Source organism: Hyaena hyaena, unplaced genomic scaffold, assembly GCF_003009895.1.
Source record: "Hyaena hyaena isolate Hyena2069 unplaced genomic scaffold, ASM300989v1 scaffold_1397, whole genome shotgun sequence".
In the NCBI taxonomy this organism is placed as follows: Eukaryota; Metazoa; Chordata; class Mammalia; order Carnivora; family Hyaenidae; genus Hyaena; species Hyaena hyaena.
The window spans coordinates 101,909-127,576 of record NW_024082027.1 but is presented as its reverse complement, the minus strand read 5'-3'; the positions used below and the strand labels follow the sequence as shown (position 1 = coordinate 127,576).

The window sequence follows — 25,668 nt, the reverse complement described above, 5'->3', positions numbered from 1 at the left end:
CTACAGAGACATGGAAGCCTGTGGTGTTGCTTTCCTGAGTTAACTACCCTACCTGTGGGTGTAGGACTCTGGGCGGGGGGCGCGGGGGGGCATTTGGAAGATAAGGTCATGCATTACTTGCTGGCTCCTCCCCATGAAAGCAGAACATCAACATCCAGCCTACCCTAGACACAGACCATCCTCACCCTGCTGATTCAAGTGTCAAAGGTCCTGGGGGAACAGTATTCAAATGCCTCTCACAGTGGTTCCTTAGGAGCATTAAATATGAGAAGTGAAACTGAACATTCACCCCTGTAGTGAGAGGACAGGGAGGACCCGGAAGGCCCTTTGCATTGGGCCTGCTAGTTTTCTGCAGGTCACCCACAGGACCTTGCCATGGAGGGTGTCATAGCCGTCCTCCTCCTCGCCTGGACTCTTATATCTCCCAGCAGCAGTGGCAAAGCGTGGCCCCCACACACAGTCTGCCGGGGTGGGAACTTGGAAGTGTTCTACCAGAGTTGTGGTAAGATCTTTCAAAACATTGTTCTTTGTGTTTACGGGAAAATTAAAGGCCTGAAGAGAGGGCCACTGAAGCACTTAGTTGGGTGAGGAAAGGGTGAGAGGCCCAGGGGCCAAACACTTTCTCCATTTGTAGCAGGTCTGCAAGGCGATTTGACAGCCCTTGAGAGAAGGAGGTGTGGGCAGTGTAAGTGGGAAATAGCCCTCTTTGAGCCACAAAGAGGACACAAAAAAGGCCTTGAGTCTAAATAGAGCAATTCATTAATACTGCAGAGCCAGAGAACAACCAAAATGACCAAAGAGTCTACCAAATCATGGCACCCCACTGGTTCAAAATTAAGAAAAGATGCTTCTACGGCACGTGGGTGGCTCAGTTGGTTAAGTGTATGACTTTGGCTTAGGTCACGATCTCATAGTTGGTGGATTCAAGCCCCATGTCACGCTCTGTACTGACTGCTCAGAACCTGGAGCCTGCTTTGGATTCTGTCTCTCTCTCTCTCTCTCTCTGCCCCTTCCCCACTTGTGTGTGTGTGCACAGTCTCTCTCAAAAATAAATAAACATTAAAAAATTTTTAATATTAAAAAAAGAAAAAATGCTTCCAATACTCACTGCAACCCCAAACTGTATACCTGGGCTCTTTCCAGTTTATCTAGTTTGAAAATTGAGTGAAAAGATTGCATATGCCCAAAGAGAAGATTCCTGCCCTTTGTATGACACTCTCGAGAAGCATTGCTCATGAATTCAGCACTTACCTGATCTGTCAATGCCAGGGTTTTGTCCAGAGCCAGACATGACCAATGAGAATGAGCCATGGTTATTACCCAATGGGACAAATGTCTTTGACACCAAAAAGTATGGTATAATGAAGAGAATGCAGGGAGCTGCTGCAGTCAGTGTTGGAACCAACACTTTGGAGCAGAGTATCACAGACTGGGTCTTAAACAACAGATATTTATTTTCTCACGGTTCTTTGGCTGGAGGTCCAAGATCAAGGTGTCAGCTTGGTTGGTTGGTTGGCTTCTCCTGAGGTTCTCTCCTTGGCTTGCAGATGGTCATCTTCTCGTATCCTCACGTGGTCTTTCCTCTGTGCTATGTCCTAATCTTCTCTTCTTATAAGGACACCAATCTTATAGTATTAGGGCCCACCCATAGAACTTCATTTAACCTTAATCACCTCTTTAAAGACCCTATATTCAAATAAAAGCACATTCTGAGGTACTAAGGGTTAGGATATCAACGTATGAATTGGTAGGTGGTGCGGGAGAATGGGGTTGGGGGTGGGGGGCTGTGGAGGACACAATTCAGCCCACAAAGGGGGCCTGAGTAGGAAAAATGAGCTCAGCCTCAGGATCACATGTTGAATGAGCACTAAAGGGACAGTTTCATGGAAAAGCATGGTAGTATGAAATATGACACTTCCGAGGTAGACAGGAAGCAAAAGGCAGTTTGGACTGGAGGAAAGATTCCTAAAGATGCCCTTTAAGTATTTAAATTGGCCCCATGATAAGATGGAGAATAGTGGAGATATTGCATTTGAACAGATAGCTGATCCTACAATTGCAACCCAAAGAGTTTCCTCAGAGAGGCTGGGGATGGTCAGGCTGGCCTCCAGGGCCATTTGTCCAACTTGACTTTACTCTTTTAAAAAGAAGGAACACTGAACATTGAAATGCACAAAAACGTTTTTTTTTCTAATGTAAGAGAGAAAGAATGGCTCAATGCTGTAGGTATTGATCTTATTACTCTTGTTCTTCCCATGGGAATGAGATGCTTTCTGCTGGCATCTATGCATTGTAGGTGTGGGATAAGAAGCGAGACTTGAGATGAATGGGCTGCTTGGAATTTGTTTCTCCAATTCATCCTCCCATAAAAGGTTGCCATGGCTGATCCCTCCCCCAGACTAGCCTGCAGCCTGCAGCCAAGCTTGGCACAGCCTTTCAAGTCATTGCCAAGAAAGACAAGAGAAGCGGATGCATCAGGAAAAGAACAAAAAGCATATCACCCGCCTCTGGGGATAACTCCTCCCTCTGGGTAGCTACTCCATGGAGTCAATAAATGTCGGAACAAACCCTGCTCTGGTCACTCATGGAAAAAGAATAGAGGAGACATGGTTCTCATCAAAGAGTAGTGGGAGAATCAGACAACTAAACAACAGGGGAAATGCTCCGTGAGAGGTGCCAGAATAGAGGTGCACGTCCTGCACCAGGGGTCATGGTAGTTGGAGAGGGTGAGGTTGGGGGTCTAAACCTGCCAGGGAAAGGGTCATCAAGCTTGACCTGAGCCTCAAAGAATGATAAAAATGATAATTATGACACCTTATGTCCTTGAAATGTTTACGTGTGCCAGGCATCATGTTAAATTTTACAGATATTTAAGCAAGAGTTAGAGATGTCAGGTAACCCTTCCAAGGTCACACAAGTAATAGTGGCAGAATTATATCCCAGGGACACAGAGAAGGCATGAAGTCAATATCTGTGGAATTAAAATGACTTGATCCCAGGCCTGGCTGACCCCGGTATGCTTTAATCTCCTGCTGTCTGAAGGCAAGTGGGGTAGAGGTGGGGGGTAGGGAAGAAAACTCTGGCACTTGTGTGACTGCAGGGAGACACCACCAGGCAGAGTTCAGGGGGCTGCATAAGGGATGGAACACAGATGACGATGAGAAATGAGGTAGAGAATGTAGGCAGAGCCCAAGTGCGATGGTGAATTTCATGTGTCACCTTCACTGGGCCACAGAACACCTAGGGAGCTGGTTAAACACTTTCTGAGTATGACTGGGAGGGTGTTTCTAGGGGAGATTAGCCTTGGAATCCATGAGAAAAGCATATCACCCTCCTCAATGTGAGTGGGCACCATCCAGTCTGCTGAGGGCCTGAACAGAAACAAAAGTGAAGGAAGAAAGGAATCAGTCTCTCAGCCTGACTGCAAGCTGGGACTTGGACCTCCAGCTTGTAGTTCTCCTGGCTTTCTGGCTTTCTTGGGTCTTCAGACTGTACCACCAGCCTTCCTGGGTCTATGTTTTGCAAAAGGCAGACTGTGGGACTTCTCAGCCTCCATAATTATGTGAGCCAATACCTTATGATAAATCTTTTTCTATTATATATATATATTTTTTTTTTCTAAAATATATTCTGCTTCTCTGGAGAACCCTGACTAATACAAGAGACATGATGGGGCTGCATCCCTTTGGCAATGAGGAGTTTGCATTTGGGAAAGATTCCCTCAGGGAATAAGTCAGAGAATAAATATTAGATTGAAAGCTATTGAAAGCTGTTCAATGCCATCGCCAGGATGTGTTGGCTATAGAATCATTAATCCAGGAAAGAAAAGCTAAAAGTCTAAACTATTGTATCAACAGCCTCAACTTCAGAAGGAATCCTTGATGTATTTTAGGGTCAGCAGAAAATAAAGTGGAGCCCTGGGAGCTTCTCCAAAGGTGGGCCCTGCCTCCTCTCTCGAAACCCATTGAGCTATTAGAGACTGAATGGTCACATACCCCTCCCCAGATGGAGATAGTCCTCCTTTTAGCTGCTGGATTCACAGCAAAGCAGCCCCCTTACTCCCAAAACATTCACATTGTTAACATAGAGCAAAGGCCACGTGTTGTGAAACTCTATCCAACCCTGGTGTCCAGACATCCTTAGAGCACGTCAGGGGCTTCTAGAATCCCAACATGCACACAGATGTGGAGATGTCATCCTACAAAAATAAAGGATCTACTATTTTCTGAGTCGTTCATTTTTTTTCTGAGTTTAGTCGTTCCTTGTTTTGTTTTATAATTTTAGTGGGAAGGGGAGCTTTTAGGCTGGACATGTTCTAAACAAGACGAAAATCCTTGGGGAGAAAGAAAGAAGCTCACAAGCAGTTACTAGGCTCTGAACACTGATCAGGAAGTGAGCATGATTTTCTGAAAAAGCGGAAGTCCTGCTCTGTCCAACTGTTTTGCTATGGTAAAGAAAAGAGTCTTTACAAAACAGGAGGAGGAAGAGAAGCAGTTGGGGAACTTTCTTTTGTTAAATCATAAGACAATGCCCACAGCTAGCAAAAATCCAGGGACCTCACCCCATTCACATGCCACCAATGTCCACCAATGTATTTATTTATATGCTGCTTTTATCACACCATGGCATCAGGTAGATTACAAAAGTCCACAGGGCTAAAGGATGAAGGAAGTAGTGGGTAAATTAGAGGGAGGGGAAGAGGGGAATAATAAATCCAGGAGAGGTCAGGACACACACAACAGATGAAGCAATGTTCAAGATAAGATCTGGTGATTAGGGTCAAGTAACCTCAATCTGCCCTTTGGGCAATACTCTCTGTCTCCTGTCTTTGATTGCAAAGTGGGTGTATGAGTTTCCTATGGATGCACTAATAGTTATCACTTTCTGGCTCAAAATGACACATATGTATTTTTCTAGTGTTCCAAAGGTTAGAAGTCCAAAGCCAGCTTTAGTTAGTCAAGGGCCACACTTCCTTGGAAACTCTAGGGGAGAATCTATTTCCTTGCTTTTTCCAGCTTCTACAGTTGCATTCCTTGGCTCATATTACCCTCCTCCATCTTCAAATCCAATAGTATCACATCTTGCGTCAACATCTTGTTATTACATTGCTTTCATGTATGCCAGATTTCCCTGTCTCCTTCTTAGGAGGACACTGCGATTAGCATTACCTCCCTATTTCAAGACCCTTATTTTAATCACATCTGCAAATTCCCTTTTGCTACAAGAAGTGACATTCACAGGTTCTGGGGATTAGGACATGGGTATCTTTGGGAGTTATCATTTAGCCCATGGCAATAGGAATAATAATTTTACATACCTCTCAAAGGCTATATGAGGATTAAGTGAAAAGCACTGCATACAAAGTGCTTAGTACATACTATGTGCTTCAGTAAATCTTTGCTGATGACTTGTAAGATATTTTACAGTCAATAGAAGTATATTTGACCATGTGTTTCTGTGAAGCCAAATCAAACAAGGAGATTACAGTTTGCGAAATAAAACCAGTTTTTAAGGAGGTGTCTACATTTTCCTTATACTGGGATAAGCTCTGAAAGGAATCTCTCCCTGGAGAGATGTGACTCCCATCTGCTGTTTCTCATGGTGTTCCTCAATGTGGAGCAGGGGCTTATCACCAAAATGCAACTCAGGATCAATTTTGCAAAGGGCTTCAGTAGAAACTTCCATGAATATAAGCACTTGCAGGTCTGGATTGCTGAAGGGAAAGTTAGACTGCCTAGAGGAATGGATGAGGCACATGTGCTCCAAGCAGCCATCCATAATAGTGTTGTTACCATTGTTGTTGTTTGCTGTTTTGGGTTTTTTGATAAGAGTTGGCAAACAGAGATCCAGGTTGAATTTTCTGGCAAGGTCTTAGTTGTGAACCTTGGGCTGTCCTTTAACAGACTCTGACATGCTTTAAACATCAACTAGGGAGAAAAGAGGGTCCTAAAAACTGGGAGACCTGTGATACATTGCCTAAATGACTTTGTGTCTCCCTTTTGATATGTTTGAGATTCACAATCAACCTGGCCATGCAAGTGGATCCTGGGACGAGTCTAGGGCAGGAGTTGGCAAATGAAGCCTGCACACCAAATCCCCTATGCTGCCTGTTTTATATGACCTGTGAGCTAAGAATCGTTTTTTTTTTTTTTTTTTGCATTTTCAGATGGCTAGAAGATTTAAAAGAATAATATTTGTGACAAGTGAAAATTATATGAAATTCAAATTTCTGTCTCCATAAAGTTTTATTAGAACACAGCCATGCTCATGTGTTTACACACTGTCCATGGCTTCTCCCATAAGTAGTGTGATAGTGACTGTATGGGCACAGATTCTGAAATATTAAGTATTTGGCTCTTTATAGAAAAACATTCTTGCTTCCTGGTCAAGGTTAGGAAAGAATCTTCCAAGCTCTTCACCAGTTCAGAGCCTCAAGTTGTGCATCTTCTGGATAATTCTAGCCCTTGAGAAGCTATGTGGCCAAGTAATCTTGACAGAAAAACCACCATGAGTGCAAGAAGTCATAAGATTCCTTTGAGAGAATCATCATTTTCATAATTATCTTATTTTCCATGGTATTTTATAATCTATAAAGTCCCTCCATTTATAAGGTTTAATTCAATCTTTACCAAGAGTTCTTTAAGGTATGTAGGATGTTCATCTCCATTTTCCAGGTAAAGAAATTGAAGCACATACATATTAACTATCTTATCGAGTAACACATCTGAGCCATGATACAACCCTAAGTGTCTGATTCCATGCCCAGTGACTTAAAGCCTCATTGTGGAATTCCAATATGACACAACCCATGCCATCTGATCCCAGAGATGTAGGATAGGGACAGGGAGAAGAGACAGCTCAAAGACTAAGTCTTTGGCTGAGGAGGTGAAAACCCTATGCTAGCAAAAGAAGGAGGAAGAGGAGAGAGATTTGTCTTCTGATTCAAGAATTGTTCTATCTCTACCTACACCAGCCTCCCCTCTCTGCATTCATTCAGAGTTGGACCAGTTTGGCTCTTCCCAAGCATCCATTAGGGACCTATAAGAGCCATAAAAGAAAAGAACACTCACTTCTACCTTTTCCAGCCATATATACCAAGTTCTTTTTTGTTGCAAGGTGTTTGGAAATGACATCTACCAAATTTTTAAGACAAGTAAATGGAAAACCATTCTTTTATCAGTAAGAATAGCATATTTTTCTATCAGAGCCTTCCTGTATAGTTGGCTTGCTTATTTTATAGGGAAACTCGTATTTCCCCACATCTGACAGCAGTTTTCAGTGTGAAGAAGTTGGTGAGTGGGGAGGGCAGGGAAGGGGGAATCCTATCTCCACAGTAAGTTGAGGGTGTGGGTGGCCCCTTATGACCTGGGCCAGTCACCTTGGAGGTTGTAAGGTTAGGGGAACAAGGCATCTGGTCACCACATTTCACACTTAATCAACACCTATTCTTCTCTCCTTGAAGGCAATAGGCCTTGTCCATTTCTGCCTAAATAGGTTTTGCATGCTGCTGAAGTTTATGGCAGTGCAGGCACTTTATCTGACCTCCAAAACAATCTTTAATTACAAAGTCAAAATCAGGTCACATGCATCTGAATAATACATCAAGGTAGTCAAAGAGGACAATTAATCAAACTTTAAAAATGCAAAGCAATGCTGGTGACATCTCCTCCAAAATAAAGGATAAACGCCAAATGACCTGGCTGCAGAGCAGAACGTGTTGATAAAGTGTTCATAGAAAAACTATTTTAAAACTGCCCTGGAAGGAAAGGGAATGGGGGAAAAATCTGCTTTCCTCAAAGCCTAATAATTCTGAAATAAATGAATCGTAAAACAACATAAAAGAAGGAACACAATTAAAAGAATAATAATAATGAAAAATATTACAGGCACATAGTCACTTAACAGTACTTTAAAATATTGCACACAGAAAGCCATTTCTCCCTTAGTTTATTTTCCTAGATTATTAGGGATATGAATATTGTACAATTAGGGAAAAGTGGAAAAACAGCCAGGGAGACAATGATGCCATTTAAAAGCAACAAATGGTCATGCAAGATTAAACAGCTACCTTCTGGGAGCATAGCAAGGCCTTTCTGCTCAAACTTAAAGGCAGAAAGTTGATTTTAAATTATAAATTATTTTTAAAATGCATATGCTTATACATCAAATATATATTGAAATAATAAATTTGTATAAAGTAAAATGTCATAAATTAAAATAAGTATATAAATTTATAAATATATATTATATATGATATGTGAATAAATATATCTAATAGAATATACACATTAAGTTAAAATAAAATATAAATATATATCATAAAATAAAAAATATATATATTAAAAAAGAGAATAGGAAAAAGTTGACAGTGAACAAGAGCCGGACAGAACAAACTGTGTAGGTGTGTTCCAGCTACCAAGCCACTGAGCTCCTCCTCATTTCCGTGAGGTTGTTCTAGCCAGACCTCCGAGGCATTGTTAATTCTCCCAAGCACTTTTCAAAAGAGATCCTGAGTCCATTAGTGAATGAGGACTTAAAGAGAGAAAAAAGCCAATGACCTGTGAGTCTAAGAGGATCTTCTGCACAGGCAGGAAATGTCTTCTAGGGTGCTGTTAACTGCTCTTTCCATCCTCGAGCAAAATCAAGATAAGTAGCTTTGCTCCTGTTTTGGAGGAGAATCTTTGAAAGGGCAGAGACTGGGGAAGAAGGCTGCTGTCCAGTTCTGCAGCTATTTTTGTGCAAACGACAACATAGACCATATATTCCCGAAGCCGTGGTCAGTGTGAGGTCCTGGGCAAGGCTTCAAACTCAGGACTACAGAAGGGGGGAACATGAGGGGACCAAAGCAGCTTGTTTGCACCAGGCCAACAAAGGTGAAGGTGAAAGAGCCCCTTTCAATCCCCAAACTGTGCAGCTGGAGAACTTGGCAGAGGCCGGCAGGCACCAGGCTCCCAGTGATGAAGGAGCACAGAGCCGGCAGAGCCCTCTGCAACACTGATAAGAACAAGCTGGAAGGCACAATACAGTAACAGTGATGGTCATGCATATGGGGGAGCAGATGTTCCCCTCCAAAACCCAAACAACAGGGCTGGGATTTTAATGGAAAGGAAAGGATGATCCACCCAGGAAGTCTCTGTCATGTAAGTTGGCATTTGGTATCTTTCTGAGATACCTTGTAATGTGATATTCCAGGTCCCTGTATAGTAGCTCTGTTCTGGGACCTTAGAGAAGCCAACCACGGCCTGAAAGGTGTACTCTGAGGTTCACCAGAAACAACTATTTGACCATCCATCTAGATGCAGCTGAGGGATAATGCATGCACAGCAGGCAGTGTGCAAGTCACATCTGCCAGCCTCCTTGTGGGATCCAAGAAGGCATCATTTAAAAAAAAAAAGAAGAAGAAGAAGACATCATTGTGTGCCCCTTCTTGAAATTCTGTACCAGTTCCCTCCATGCATCTCTGCCTTCAGGACAGAAGTGAGTTGTGAACAACCCAAGGGCTAGGAGGAGGAAGAAAATATCCTCAGCCCAGAAAATGCTGCTTCTAAGCACAATTCACAGTCGAAGAAGAGCTGCAAATGGGCCCCCTTATTTGAAGCCTGGTATATCCCGTTATGGCTAGGTGGGAACTGTGCCAGCCCCTGTTCTGGAGAAATCCAGAACAGAATGATCAGGGTTCCCTCTGCCTGTTAGCAACTAGAATATTTTCCCATTGCTGGGATCTTTCCTATTCAAGGATCCTCCATATGTTTTCATGCTCAACTCAATCTTCCTATACCATATAATGAAATCCCTTAAACACTTAAACACTGCTTGCACAATTAAGTCAGCATTTTGTAAATTAAACACTAATTTTATTGCAGACATACATACATTGGTCACACATTCATCAACAGAATTGTCTTGAGCATTTAACCTAATACAAAAGATTTCCTTAAGTGCTTTAAAATCTTTAAAAACAGGCAAAATGGACACAAATTATCACAATGATGTTTCTACTTATTACCCTTTTTTCTTAAACTACAGTATTTTTCAAAATATTGGTAACATGGGTTTACAGTTATGTCTTTGATATGGTTACATTGATATTTATTCTTATCTGTATTCTTACACTTTTCTGGGGTTATAGTCATATTTAGTTCAGGATTTTCCTCGGTGTCTAGGATGTCCCAGACCAAAGATAAAGACTATCACCTCAGACTAACCAAGGACACAGGTTCTAAGTTACCAACCAATTGATTCTGGGCTTGATAGCTGGTCAGCAAGCTCTCTTTACTTAAATTTGACCTGTTATGTCCTGAAGACCTTAAGTCCCTTCTTTACACAAGGTTCCCTGTATCCTGGTGCTTTTTCCTCAAATGATGTGTTTAGCAGGGTCATTGTGCTGTTACTGTTCTGGCATTATTATACATTAACCTCGGCTGCCAGCATTGCAGGAAACTTAACACCAGCCTTGGTAATGTCAAATGTACAATTAGAGAGGTCATTTAGAGGAAATGATGGATTCTGTATGCACAGGTGAGACTAATCCACTCAACAGTTAGCTGACCCATCATTTCAGAACATAGCACTGAATTGTCTTTCTACTTCTATCTTCTGTGTCACTGCTTGTACCATCTTGGTTGTTGTTGTTGTCTGGCTCTCTATCCAAATTTTATACGAGACCCTCTCGAGTTCATTAGTCCTCCTGTTCCATTTTTTTCTGGCTTAGTCACAACTTTTGGTCCTTAAACTTACCTACTTCCAAAGGCAGAGAAAACTGCTTTGTTCTCTGTGGTCTATCCATAGGGGTAGAAACACTCTGAATCTCCAAATAACTAAGAATGAGGCTACATGCATATCTAGTGCTTGGGATGTGATCTGACTTCCTTCCTGATATTGTTAGAGCTACAGCTCTCAGACATGCTCGCTAAGTCATTCTCAAAGACAGTCATGAGAGATGAGGTATTCAAGGGCTCAAAACAACAGGCACTATCTTTGCTGCTTCTTCCCAGCTACTGTCTGATATTGTTAACTGCATTTCGCCAACCAGCAGAAAGGAAGTTCCCAGTGGTGTCCTCCAACCCTATCTACCTCCCTCAGTCAAGGATGAGCGTGACAGGCCACACTAGCACTTCCTTGACCTCTATTTATAGTTCTGTAACCAGTGTAGTCAATCATAGTTTGCAGTGGCAAGATAGCAACAAATTGAGAAAGACACAGGATAAGGTGTCTGGTGCAGCTCTGCTGCTCTGTAGGGCCAAGGATCAGTTTCTGACAGTTTGTTTCATGGCACCTGTAGTGGTCGTGGATGTCACATGACCATCTATATCTTCACAAAAAGGGAGAAATAGAGAGGGGCACATAGAGAGCATTCTGCCACTCCTTGTCCACAGACTCAGGGGTAGACTGGAACCTCATACAGAGCTGCAAAATATTCTGTCCAGACAGAACCTCAGGGCTTCAGTACCAAGTGCCTTCTTATTCAGAACAACTTGAGCCAGAGAGGCAATGTGTCTTAACCACAGCCACAAAACTGCATGGCAGTTGAACTCAACGGGACCTCATGGGTCAGTTCTGCTTCCTCTTTTGGCATAAAAGCCATGATGGGTGAACTCATCCAACTTCAGATCAAAGACACCACACTCAGGGGTGCCTGGGTGGCTCAGTTGGTTAAGTACCCCACCCTGGATTTTGGCTCAGGTCATGATCTCTCAGTTTATGAGTTCAAGCCCCCCATTGGGCTCTGGACTGCCATCTCAGAGACTGCTTGGGATTCTGTCTTTCTCCCTCTTTCTCTGCCCTTCGCCTGCTCACAGCTTCTGTCTCTCTCAAAATAAGTAAATAAATTTTAAAAAAGATATCACATATAGCCAGATCAGACCTTCTCTTTTATACCAACATTCCCAGAGTTCACCCCCTCTTCCTATGCAGCCCTTCTCTTAAGGCAATTTGCCTACATCTTTTCTTGCCCAAGCTCATATAAAACAAGAGCCTTTGTATGTACAGAAGACCTATGGGGGCTCATTTATAATATTGAGAGGACCAATGGCTCCATAAATGTACTCTGATTGCAGACCGTACCTAGAAATGACTTGGCTTCATAAAGCAGTGAAAGCAAGAGCATGTTTAGAATAGACCTGGCTTGTTCTGTGATGTAGAGCTTGTTAAATGATCTACAGTTAGTAAACAAATAATCAGGACAGAAGACACCTGATGAAAATATGACAGGTGACTTAGGACCTTAAAACTCTAATGCTTCATGCCAGCTGCCTGCTTCTTCTGTCTTTTCTCCATATGTAGAAAAGCTTGCTCAGAGCAGCCAACTTAAACCATCAGGCAAGTTCCCAAATGCCTAAACCCTTATGCTTCCACTCCACTGGGGTCAATTGGCTCTGGTCTGAATCTGGGGAGGAGGTTATTCCAAAAGGGAAGTACTAGGAGCCTCAGTTTTGCCAGAGACTCTAATTTCTAGCCTGACCTACACTGAGTTGTTTGGGATCCAAGTAGCATGGAGAGTGGCAGGAAGATAATTTTTCCACAGTGAACAATAGCTTTTCTTCTTCACACTTGGCTTTGGTTTTAGTTAGATTAAAGAGCAATTCTCATGTGAGTATGTTCATTAAAAAACAAACAAAAAAGACCTGAAGAAAAATTGCCAGTGGCTCTTGGTTTATTTGAACCAGTGGTTGAACAAAGCACAGGCTTACTAGCAAGTATCAAGTGTCCTGATTTTTTTAATGCATAGTTGATCTTACAAGAAAATAGAGGAGATCTCTAGGAACTAAAACAAAGAGAAAACACAAAAGTGGAGGAAAGCCAACACTGAAGCCATGTCCGCCCTCAGAAAATTTGTCTCTAGGAACTAGAACTCAGGCTTCAGTAGCTGTGTGGGAGTCTGGCAACACAGTCCTGTGCTGTACAAGATGGGAAATTGACCCCTCCGTGCAGCTTGGTCCTTCAATAATTTACAGCCACAATTTTAAAAGCGGATAAGAAAAAAAAATGATTCAGTCAAAATGGAAGACAAGGAAACTTATCTAACTTACCTGGCCTCTGGAAAAAATAAAAATTAGTAGCTGAAAATTAGTAGCTACAGACCAGAGAGCTCATAGGTTTGGGGTCCAAATGTATATTACCTTCATGATCCAGGAAACCCCAAGTCTAGAAATTAAGTTACAGACATTTTTTTGAACAAACAAAATCTAGAATTTGGTCCCAAAATACTCTCAGTAAAGGAACTTTCCAAGGGTTACTTCAGAAAGAAATAAAATTATCTCTCAAAAGTAAGTTCAGAGGGGCACCTGGATGGCTCAGTCTGTTAAGCAACCAACTCTTGGTTTCTGCTCAGGTCATCTCACATTTCGTGGGTACGAGTTCCACATCGGGATCTCCACTGGTGGCACAGAGCCTGCTTGGAATTCTCTTTCTCTCCCTCTCTCTCTACCCCTCCCCCACTCATGCTGTCTGTCTGTCTCAAAATAAATAAATAAACTTAGAAAAACTAAATACTAAAGATACTTTTAAAAAAGAAGCAAGTTCAAATATGCAAGGTGGAACAGCAAGCAAAGAGTTGGTAAATTCAAATAAGCAATGAATGTAAGGATGATAATGTTTAATTTAAAAAGGGAATGTATTTGCTCTCCGTTGTTGCATAACAAATTATTCTAAAACTTAGCAGCTTTGAATAACAGGCATTACTGTCTCATAGGTTTTCTCTTTAAAAGGTTAGACATGGCTTCATTGGGTGTCTCTGACACACAGTGTCTTGAAAGGTTGATCAAGGTGTTGGTCTGGGCTGTGGCCATCTCAAGCCTTGACTGAGAGATCTGTTCCCAAACTCGCATGAGTATGTGGCTAGAGTCAAGACCCAGAAGGTAACTCCAAGTTCATTCAGATGGCTATTAGCAGGATTCAGGTCTTCAGTGGTTGTTGGCCAGAAACACCAATTGCTTGCCACAAGGGCCTCTCCTTGTGGGAGAGGACTACTCACAATATGGCGCAGTGCCCCCACAGAGCAAGGGCTAACTAAGCAAGAGAGTAAGAGAGGGCAAAAAGGCAGATTTTGTTGTAGCCTAATTTCAGAAGCAGCATCCTAACACATTTGCAATGCTCTACTGCTTAGAAGGAAGTCACTGGGTCTCTCAGGGGAGAGCTTCACACAACGGCTTGAATTGGGAGCAAGAATCCACTGGGGATGCTAGTAGAGGCTGCCTCCCTCAAAGCCATAATTCAGCACAAATAATAGCACATGGAGGAGGGGATTCGTGATGGCATAAAGCATTCTGACATCCTCGTCCTTGTATTTATCAGGGAGAGAGTAAAGATCACGTTTACTTTTGCAAAATGAAAAAGTTCTGTTGTCCTATGGTTATACAACAATGTGAATATACTTAACACTACTGAACTATGTGCTTGAAAATGATTAAGATGAGAAATCTAATGTCATGTGTTTTTTACCCCAATAAAATAAATGCCAAGAGAAAAAGTAAAAGGGAAAAAAAAGCTATGTTTAATTTTAACCTTTATTAAGTAAACTATTTGTGTTAGAAATTCAAGGGTAACTATTTAAAAACTAGCCATATAGTATGTTACTTTCAAACTAGTAAAAGAAAAGAAATTAAACACTCCTATCAATCCAAAAGAATGTCGGGAAGAAGGGGTTAAAGTAGCATGGAAAGATCAGGGTATTAAGGAAAGAAAATCCAAATATAAATGAGAAATAATTACAAGTATATCAAAAATCCTAATATATATAAATTGACTAAGGTGAGCTGATTTGTTTAAAAAAAATACTAGCTTGAACTTTAAAAATCATCTCTCTGATTTTTACACCTATACTACAAACCTAAAGCACACCTAAAACATAGATCTACGGTGAACATCACATTTAATGGTGAGACATTTGAAGCATTTCCCTTAAATCTAAAAATGAGGCAAGCATTTTTACCATCGTCATTTCTATTCCACATTGCACTGAAGGCAGTAAGACAAGAAAAATAAGACATTTAAGGATTTGAAAAGAAGAAACAAAAATGTTATTATATGCATACAACAGGACTGTCCATGCAGAAAAACCTAATCTAAAAATCATTGGAATTAATAAGAGCGTTGCTTGAACAACTTCTTTGGGGACCTAAGCGTGACATTTATTCCAGGAGATAGCTAGCATGCATAGCTTTGGTTAATTCATTTTCACAGCTGTAGAGTATATAATTATTTGTATAGACTGCAATTGTATCCATTCTCCTTTTGATTAATCTTTTGGTGGCTTCCAATTTTTTATAATTATAAACTGTTGGCAGCATCTGTGATTTATGACTCCGTGTATTAGAAAATGTTTCTCAGCCCAGGACCTTTTTTTCCTAACTCTCTCAGGTTTAAAGCCAGGTGAAGATATTTAGAATCTCTCTAGGGTTCACCAGTCTTATCTAGGAATGGTTCCCCACAATAACAGTGTTTGAGTGTTATTTTCTGAAAACATATGAACAGATGCAAGAAAAGGCTGAACAATATATAAATGGTTACAGCAATGATGTGAAAGAGAAAGGTGAAGTGTTAAGTCAGGGGTCTACTTAAAACTTTGCCATGACCAGGAGAGCCTGGGTGGCTCAGTTGGTTAAGCATTTGCCTTCAGCTCAAGTCATGATCTCATGGTTTGTGAGTTCAAGCCCCACATTGGGCTCTCTGCTGACAGCTCAGAGCCTGGAGCCTGCTTCAGATTCTGTGCCTTCCTCTCTCTGTTTCTCCCCTGTGCTCGCTCTCTCTCTCTCAAAAATAAATAGACATTAAAACAACAACAGAAACTTTGCTGTGCTCAACATGCTGCATTTAACTTGAGTATGGGGTGGGTGGGGGTCAAGAAGGCTAGGGTATACAGCAGGTGACCTATTCTCATTTATTAATGTGAAGTGAGATTTCTCATCTTATTTTTCCTGTCAGTTTGCTATCTTCCAATATAATTCTTTTTTTATTTTTATTTTTAGCAAAAGTAGTTTTAATCCTCGAACCAGGAAGGAAGTTGTAGGATTGTGTTGATTTGGGAAGCAGAGAAATGAGCCGTTTCTTTACTTAGGAGTTAATTTTGTTGGCAGAAGGGCCAAGCCAAAGGCAGCTGGTTCTTTTCTTCTCCGGCATCGACCTATAAGTGCTTGTAGTCCTATATTATTCATGCCATGGGATCTTATTCCCAGGGTGGTTTGTGTAACACAAGTGACAAAGTGCTGATAAGAAGTATGGGTTTTCCCACAGAAATATCTCCCTCCTTATCAGAGAGAGCTCTGTTGCAGAGCTGGGACATCCAGCAGACCTATTCTGGCTCTGTCTCCCAATGTGGGGGATACAGGAAGAAATGATGAACTGGTTTGGGGAATGAGGAATTCTACTTCCCTGATTTCACTACAAGACCCCCTGGAAGAAACTCCAGTTGGGTACCCTCTTCATCTTCTCAGGAAACTTCCATAGCATCTTTAATAAGGGTTGATTCCATGCCCTGGAGATACCGTGCCTCTTATTCTCTGATGACGAAGGTGCTGGTGATCCACCTTGAACACTTCTTCCTTCAAATGCCCCTCTGTGAGGGTCCCTTCTCTTCATTCTCATTCAAAGTGGTCACATTTTGACCAGTGGGGCCAGTGTCACTGAGTGACCCCTTTACCAACCCACTAACAGTGAAGAGGAAGGTCTTTACACATATTATAGACTGAATGTTTGTGTCTGCCACAAAATTCACATGTTGAAGCTCTAAACCACAACATGATGGAGCCTGTGGGAGGATTGGATGAGGTCATGGCGGCTCCATGGGCTCCAGGGGGGCTCCGTGATGGGACTAGTGTCCTTATAAGAGGAAGAGACCAAAGCGGGCTTGCTCTCTCCCTCTCTGCCATGCAAGCACACATTGAGAAGGTAGCCATCTGTAACCCAGGAAGAGAGCCCTCACCACAAACCACATCATCAGCCAGCACCTTGGTCTTGGACTTTCAGCCTCCAGAGCTGTGAGAAACCAATGTCTGCTGTTCAAGCTACCCGAGCTGTGGGATTTTGTTATGGTAGCCTGGCAAGCTAAGACAGCACATCAGCTCTGTCAATAGGCTTGCTTCCTTGGAAAAGTGTAAATTGATGTTTTCCTCTCATGGGTCTGATGGGGAATCGGAAGCAGCATGGACAATTCATTACCACATGTAGGGAAGGCAGTACCCGAGAGAGACAAAAAAATATATCAAGTTGATCTCATACCAGGCAGTTTAGGGAAACAAATTTCAAGAATGAACACTTGTTCTGCAGGCCTCCATATGATGGAGGGTGGCCAAATTGCCTCAGGGCCCCCACAAGGGCAGCTTCATGAAGGAAGGCAGGTAGTGAAGTAAGGAAGCTCCCTGACACAAGCATCCAAATCTCCACACAGCATTACCAACAGTTACCACAGCTGCCCCTGAACTTCATGTCTCCTAGTACAGTACAGTAAAACCTTGGATGGCGAGTAACTTGTTCTGTGAGTGTTCTACAACACGAGCAAATTTTTCTAACAAATTTTAACTTGATAAACAAGTGATGTCTTGCGATATGAGTAATACGTGCCGCTGAACATCACATGATCACAACTGAGCCAATGGCTCTTCTCTCCCTCCCTCTCTCTCTCTCCCCCCACTCTCATTCTCTCTCTCTCTCTCTTCCTGTGGGATTGTGTGTAATCGTCTCCCATGCTCAGATGCTCCATCCCATGCATCTTCCATGTTTGGCAGAAATCAGTGATTTTTCAGAATGTTGGAAGGTGCCCACAACTGGCACTAATGTATTTCTTGTCACTTCAAAGCACCTGTGGACAGTCCTTTGCTTTTCCATATAAGAGTAAACTGAGGAATGCTTTGCTTCATTCTAGGTCAGGCTGCCTGCAGGTATGGACTCTTTTCCTCTGCTGCCTTATTGCCAGTTACATTAAATACACTATATGACAAGTTTATTAATACAGTACTATAGTCAACATCTGTGTGAACGTATACAATGGCCCCCATGCAGAAAAAGATTCCATAGAGTCAATAGATAGCCGTGATTCGTTAGTGGTAATGAAAGTCATCCCACACAATAACCCTCCTCTCTCTTGTCTTCCTCACACCAACCACAAAGGTTTTCAAAGGTAAGTACAGGTTAATTTGTTTATTTTCTTTCTATTTGTATTTTCTTTATTATTTTGTATTATATTACAGTGTTGTAATCGTTTTTATATGAATATTTTTGGGTTGTATAATGAATTACCTGAGTTTCCATTATTTCTTATGGGGAAATTTGCTTTGATATACAAGTGCTTTGGATTACAAGCATGTTTCTGAAAGGAACTATGCCTGAAAACCAAGGTTTTATTGTATTTGAATCATTCTTGGGAATATTCTTCTCACATCACAGAGGGAACCTAGTCACAATCTCCAAGGCTGAGCAGGTATAGAAGTTATCGACCCCTTATTGGACTCAAGCTCCTACTCTGATTTCTCCCCAGGGAACAAGCTTCTCTAGCAAGAATTTTCCTTTAACAGAACCTGCCTACATTGCTGGAGAGAATGTAAAAAGTACAGCCACTCCAGAAAACAGTGGGGCTGTTTCTTAGGAAACTAAATATACATTTACCGTATTATTCAGCCATCCCAGTTCCTGGTAGATATCCCAGAGAAATGAAAACCATATCCATATAAACCTGTATGTGAAAGATTATAAGAGCTTTATTTGTGATAGCCCCAAACTGGCCAAATGTCCTTCAGCAGAGAAATGGTCAATAAGCTGTAGTGCATCCATATTGCAGAATAGAGCTCAGCAATAAACACAAATGAGCTATTGGTACACACCACCATCTAGATGGACCTCAAGTACATTATGCCAAATGAAAACATCCAATCTCAAAAGCTTACACACAATATGCATCCATTTATATAACATTTGTAAGATGACAAAATATATTGATGGAGAGCAGATTAGGGTAGGGAAGGGGATAATCATCTAAGGGAACATGAGGAAGATCCATTGTATTTGTATCTTCATTGGAGTGGTAGTTACATGCGATTAAAATTACATAGAACTGCACATGCACATGTGTTCACATCACATACACACGAACGCATGTAAAAACTGGTTAAATTCAATTATGTAAGATGTTAGCATTGGGGTGAGGTGGGTGAAGGATACCCAGAACCTCCTTGTACTGTTTTTTACAACTTTGTGTAAATCTATCATTATTGAAAAATCAAAAAAAAAAAAAAAAGGCCCAGCTCTAGGTTTGAGCCCAAGTCCCTGAATCTCAATTTGGCAGTTCTGTCAACAACGCAGGCCCTGAGCCCCACAGTGCAGGCCCCACGGCCCTGGCTTCTAGGGCATCTGACAAACTGACACCAGAAGGAAGTGTAAAGCTTTAAGCAGGGGCACCTGGGTGGCTCTGTGTTAAGCATCCAATTCTTGGTTTTGGCTCAGGTCGTGATCTCACAGTTTGTGGATTCAAGCCCTGCATCAGGTTCTGCTTTGACAGTGCTGAGCCTGCTTGGGATTCTCTCTCTCTCCCTTTCTCTGCCTCTCCCCCCACTGGCATTCTCTCTCTCTCTCTCTCCCTCTCTCTGCCTCTTCCCACACTAGCATTCTCTCTCACTCTCGCATTCTCTTGCTCTCTCTCGCCCTCACTCTCTCAATAAATAAATAAACTTAAAAACATTAAATAAAAGAAAACTTTAAGTGGTGCCAAGTTTCTCCTTCTACAGGCGAGGAAAGAGATGCTTGGTAGGTGGGGTGATGGCTGGCTGTCACCTTGACTTAAATTCTGAGACAGGTAGAAGTAGCTATCCCTATTACTTCTAGAAAGAGTCCCCTAAAATGGTTAGCCTAGAAAGCCACTGTGAGACAGAGTTGGGGCTTTGGTTTTTGTGGAGTGTGGGTGCAGGGGAGAGTATTTAAGGGCTGCAAAGGAGAAACTGGTTTTGTGTCAAAGTGGACAACAGCAGTACAGTAATTCAATTCCACAGGATGGGCAGATGTTTGGCAAAGTCAGAGAAAAGGTGAGAACTCAGAGCCTACATGAAAGTTGCAAGCCAGCGATGACAGTACAGTCTTCTTAACCCCAAAAACCACACAAACATGTGCTTCACTGGGGCTCCTGAGTGGCTCAGTTAGTTGAGTGTCTAACTCTTGACTTTGTCTCAGTTCATGATCTCATGGTTTGTGGGTTCAAGTCTTGCATTGGGCTCTGTGCTGACAATGCAGAGCCAACTTGGGATTCTCTCTTTCCCTCTCTCTCTACCCTCCCTTGCTCATGCTCTCTCTCTCTCAAAATAAATAAACTTAAAAAAACAAACAAACAGAAACATGTGCTTCATTAAGATTGGCACCTACTTGGGAAATATATACGAAGAAAGCAGAAATCTACCTTTCTAGTGCCTTTCTAAACAATAGAAGAAAGAAAATTAAGTCTTCTGGCTTTTACAGGATCCTTCCAGAGGTAACTCTAGGATCTTTAAAGTCTGCATATGTTCCTGCAAACAACACTCACCTCTGACCTCAAGTCTTCGAAGAATCTGAACTGGCTGCATTCAAGAAATGCCACAAGTAAAGAATTTCCCTGACGTCACAAAAGGCTTTGTTGACAAATGTGAAGCTTCCAGAATTTACATGCTCTTTAGGCCTTCAGAGGTGCTGTATATGTTTTTCTTTCTGCCCAAGTTTCTTGGAAAAGAGTACCTGTAGATAGACAGTCTCTCTGGGTTCATACTGTAGCCCCTTCCAGATGTGTGACCCTGGACACTTTCCATCAGCCCTCCTTGTCTCAGTTTCCTAGACTCTGAAATGGAGATAATAATGCTATTTCTCTCTTAAGGCTTTTGCAAGGATTCAAGTTAATACACCCCCAGTGCTTCAAATAGCACTTGTCTGTGGTCAGAGCTACAAAAGTGACCAGTGATTATATTCCCTGGCTCCCCTACAGCTGGCAAGTCTGAGTGCTGGCTTCACCTCCACTTGGTGGCCATCTCTGACCATCCATACTGGATCACACACACCTCTCTTGTTCTTTGCTGTGTCTTGTAGCTATGCTGTGTGGAGATTTTCTGTTTGCCCTTCCTTTCTCCTTCTATACTCTGTGTTCCAAAAAGTCAGGTGTTATGCCTAAAACTAACTTATCTTTGTATCTTGCTCAGTGTTCGGCCCATGGTAGGAGCTCCAAACATGTTTGTGACTGGATCAATATACTGGTATTAGGTTTCTTGTCTCCCCTGTTGATGTAGCATCTCCTACTCTATTTTCTGGGCATCCACAAAAAAAAAAAAAAAAAAAGGAAAAGACCAATTGCTAGCAGGCTCTCATTGGTTGATCTGACTTTACATATGTGTCCCAAACACAGTCTCACTGGAAGAACATTGATCCCCCCAGTCTGAGTACTGGGAACTACAGGGGAAAGTGATCTTTATGTCCACTTGTATTAGGAGAGGACAAATTAAGATTGAGACTTATTAAAACAGAAATGTGTTAGTAAAACATCTGAGGAGGTAAAGGAGCAGACAGACCATTTCGAAAATCACTTCAGTCCCTTACTTAACCCTGTCTGATTATTTATCAACATTCCTTTATTCAACAATTATCCAGTACTTATTACATAGTGCAATCAGACAAACAAGATGTTGTCAGAGTGTGGAATTCAGAAATAGTAAAGGGACTGTATGTTGTTGGGTTTTTTTTTTGCTCAAATTCTTATGGAAATATTGTCTGCAGAGTTTATAGCTTAAACTTTACCTCTCTTCTGAAAATGAAAAACTTGTTCTTTCTTGGTATCCTGTATTTGTGCTTATGTCCAGGAACAGAGGAAGCCTCTTAAGAAGAAAAAAAAAAATCAGTAAAAAGCAGATGGACCCAGGTACTTTTGTGGCTCAGTCAGTTAAATGTCTGACTCTTGACTTCAGCTCGGGTCATGGATCTCACAGTTCATGGGTTTGAGTCCCACATCGGGCTCTACACTGGAAGAGCACAGACTACTTGGGATTGTCTCTCTCATGCCCCTCCCATGAGTGTTCACTCTCCTCTCTAGCTCTCTCCCTCAAAATAAATAAATAAATTTTTTAAAAAGTAGATGGGTGAGTTGACATTCTATTCCCCAAGGTCATGGTCGTTCATGGAGAGACACCAAACACACACAACTTGACACATTCACACCCAAGGCTTCTGAGCCTGACTGTAGTGGACCTTGGTCACCTTTATGGACACAGAGGTATATGAAAGTAAAGCCAATTAGGCCACAAAAGACACTGCTAATCTCTGAATTATATACTTAACGAAGGCCAGAATTTCTTTTATTTGCTAGCACAAGCTTTTAGTATTTTTTAGGTTTTTTTTTTTATTTTGTGAGAGAGAGAGAGAAAGTGAGCTCTTGGGCAGAGCAGAGAGAGAGACAGAGAGGATCCTAAGTAGGCTCTGAGCTGTCAGCATAGAGCTTGATGTGGGGCTCAAACCCATGAACCATGAGATCATGACCTGAGCAGAAACCAAGAGTTGGACTCTTAAACAACTGAGCCACCCAGGCACCCCAAGGCTTTAGTAATTTTTAATTTCAGGGATTGCTTCGATCCCTACCCACAAGTGATTGCTCCCACCTCAGCACAGAGGTCTGAGTGAGCCCCGCAGGTAGCCCACTGGTCCTGGATGGCCAGCTTCTCTGAACCCATACTTCCCTCTTCCCCTAATGTGGCCTCCGCCCTATGCTCCCTCTCCTCCAATAGCCCTCAATGTCTGCCTTTTTAGCTCTATCTTCTTGGTCCCTGGACCCCATCTCAAACCTTTCCATGCCTGGGTTAGTGTTTGGCATTGAGTCCATGTTCCTGAAATAAAATAGAAAAAAAAATTTTCTTAGGAGCCATTTCAAGAATTCTAACTTAGCAGAGCCCTGCATTTCTTGAAAGAATTCCTTTACAAGTCACTTGGGGTGGCTGCTGAGGCCCCAGGGCACCTGGTGTGCTTCCAAACCCTCAGCATGGAGACAATGGGAAATATTTTGTTGTTTATCTAGAAAGAAGTTAGAGAGAGGTAGACAGGGAGAGAGGGAGGGAAGACAGGAATATGGTGAAACTCCCCCCACACACACATACACATGCACATCTTCATACAATCTTTAAAATTTGTGAAAAGGTTTGTCAGTAGATTGCTTAGGCAATCTATGAAGAGGTTAAATTTTCAGCCTGGAATAATAACACAATAGATCTGGAAGCCATCCCAAGCTCAGGGAATGAGCACACAACTTGGTGTGGCTTATGTCCATAGTTTTTACAAGATACTGGATGATAGAATCACCTGACGAGTATATATGAATATTGATGTCTAGACAGTATCCAGAACATCTAAGGCAAAACCCAGGCATCATTGATTTTACAGAGCTCCCCAGGTGACTCTAATGTGCAGCCAAGTTTAAGAACAAGTGACAAAGAACATCCCCAACTTGTGTGTTCAGTATGATCCTATTTATATCTCAACAGCTGAGAGGTCCTAGCTGACATCTAGGTTTTGTTTCAGAAATATCTATTGAAATTTACTAAATTATTTTAAACCATAGAATGCTCTTAATGTGAAAAAGGGAAATTTAAAAAGAAACTAGTTTCATTTGAATGGTCACAAGAAGTATAGTCAACATTGGCCTCCTAACAGAATCCATCCATTTTTGCCCAATGATTGAATGTCTACTATGTGGCTACCACTGGCCTAGATGTTTACATGAATTATTTTTCTTTTTTTCAATGTTTATATATTTATTTTGAGAGACAGAGACAGAGAGAGAGAGAGCAGGAGAGGGGGAGAGAAAGAGGGAGACAGAATCCCAAGCAGGCTCTGCACTGTCAACACAGAGCCTGATGCAGGGCTCTAACCGACCAACCGCGAGATCATGACCTGAGCTGAAGTCAGACATTCAACCAACTGAGCTACCCAGGCACCCCTTAGATTGCTTAATTCCTACAAAAACCTTCTAATGCCCCTCCTTTTTCATCTGTGCTTTACCAGAGTCCTTTGAGTTGAGAAACAGCCACCCAGCTTTGCAGAGTAACAGTGAGCTAGTCAATCCTAGCAAACAATCCTTGCAAACAAGTCTAGCCAGCAAGCCTAGAAAACTGAGGAGTTGGGTCTCCCTTGCCTTGTCCCTCCTCATGATCAACCTGAGACACAAGAGAAGCAGTCTTGATGCATGTGTTTGGACTCATTCCACCTCTGTCCAGAGCTCTGTTTCCTTCTCTGAGTCAGTTGGCTTCCCTTGCTGTTTGTCTGCCACACACAGTGGTGTGAGGGCAGAGCCACAGCAGGCTGAATATGGAGACTGGAGTCCGTTACTTCACTGCCCTAGATCTCAGCCTCTCCATCACAAAATGTAGATATTAATACCTGATGTCCTGGCTACCTACAAGACAGAGTCCAGAGTCAATGATTCATATATATATCTTGAACCTCCTGGTACTTTGGGTTCAAGTCCAGTTCTATAAATGAGCAGACAGGGCTGATGTCAGATGTTCCCTCTCAGCCAGTTTACTGGCCCCTACTCACTTACGCTTCATATTTCACAGTACCAGACGCCAAGGACAAACTCCTTAGCTTTTTACTTTACACCATACCTATTCATGATTTCCAGAAGCAGGAAGGAATTCCTTTTCAGCATGCCCAGCTTTGAAGAACAGTCCCTGAGTTATTTTCAAAGCCACACACACCATCAAGTAAACCACTTGTACATCATGACCCAGTCCTTGTTCCCTGTCAGAAAACAGAGAGATTTTCAGTAAATGCAGAAGTGAAATATGACAGGTGTATCCTGGCTGCGCCCCAGTGTCACCAAACACTGCCACAGTTTCTGACATTCCTAAGGCCAAGGAGTATGAAACCACCTATGGGCTCCTTCCTGGGGGAGAAGTTTACCTGCTGGTGAAATGAAAATCCTCACCCTCAAAATGTGGTGGAGATTCATGCTCTGAAATCTAATTTTCCATCAAAAGGGGGAAAAAGGACATTCTAGCTTTTCTCCAGTTTTCTATCCCAAATGGACTGACTCTGGATTAGCAACAGAAAGTTAAATTTTTTCAATAATAATTTCAATAACCAAAAAGAACAGGCAATTTCCTTGGATGCTTCTAGACCTGGGGGAGCCCTGGTAATTTGGTCACTACTCAATCAACAGTAGTGTTCTGGGTACACTGGCCTGGTCAAACACGGTTTGAATACACCATCTGCTTATCCAAGATAAAACGAGAAGCCATATCATATATCTGACTTTGGCTATGTGAGTCAGTTCCCAAGGAATGCCTCTGAAGAGACTGGAATGGGATGGGACTGCTATTATATGAATTAATGGCCCATCTGGGGGATCACCCTGTGCTGTCCTAGAGTAACAAAATTTGAAAGGCAGAAATAAGAAGAGATCAGGAAATAACAGAGCAACACAGCTAAAATACATTTGCTGCATTGTAAGTGACCTCTCTGTCTTTAAAGGCAGAGAGGGAGTCTGAGGGAAGGGGTAGAAGGAATGAACCCACAATGGCATCAAGGACAAAAAAGAAGAAAGTTAATTTTATGTTGCCATGGTAATGAATTTCCAACAAAGGCATCTCACTTACACATGAAGCCTTACACACCATCCTGTTTTTGGGGATCCACAGTGTTCCTTCACAGTTGTCCTGTGAATCACACAAACAAATTAAAACACCC

The 25,668-nt window shown here is 42.1% G+C and overlaps 1 protein-coding gene across 1 annotated transcript in view; it reads left to right on the top strand.

Annotated features, from left to right (window-relative positions):
- Positions 1 to 313: 313 nt before the first annotated feature.
- Positions 314 to 25,668, top strand: part of LY86 (lymphocyte antigen 86) — a 61,484-nt gene continuing 36,129 nt past the window's right edge. The window contains exon 1 of the mRNA XM_039223623.1: positions 314 to 502. Within this exon, the coding sequence (XP_039079554.1) occupies positions 376 to 502 (127 nt within the window). The 5' untranslated portion in view covers positions 314 to 375. The remainder of the gene's footprint in view (positions 503 to 25,668) is intronic.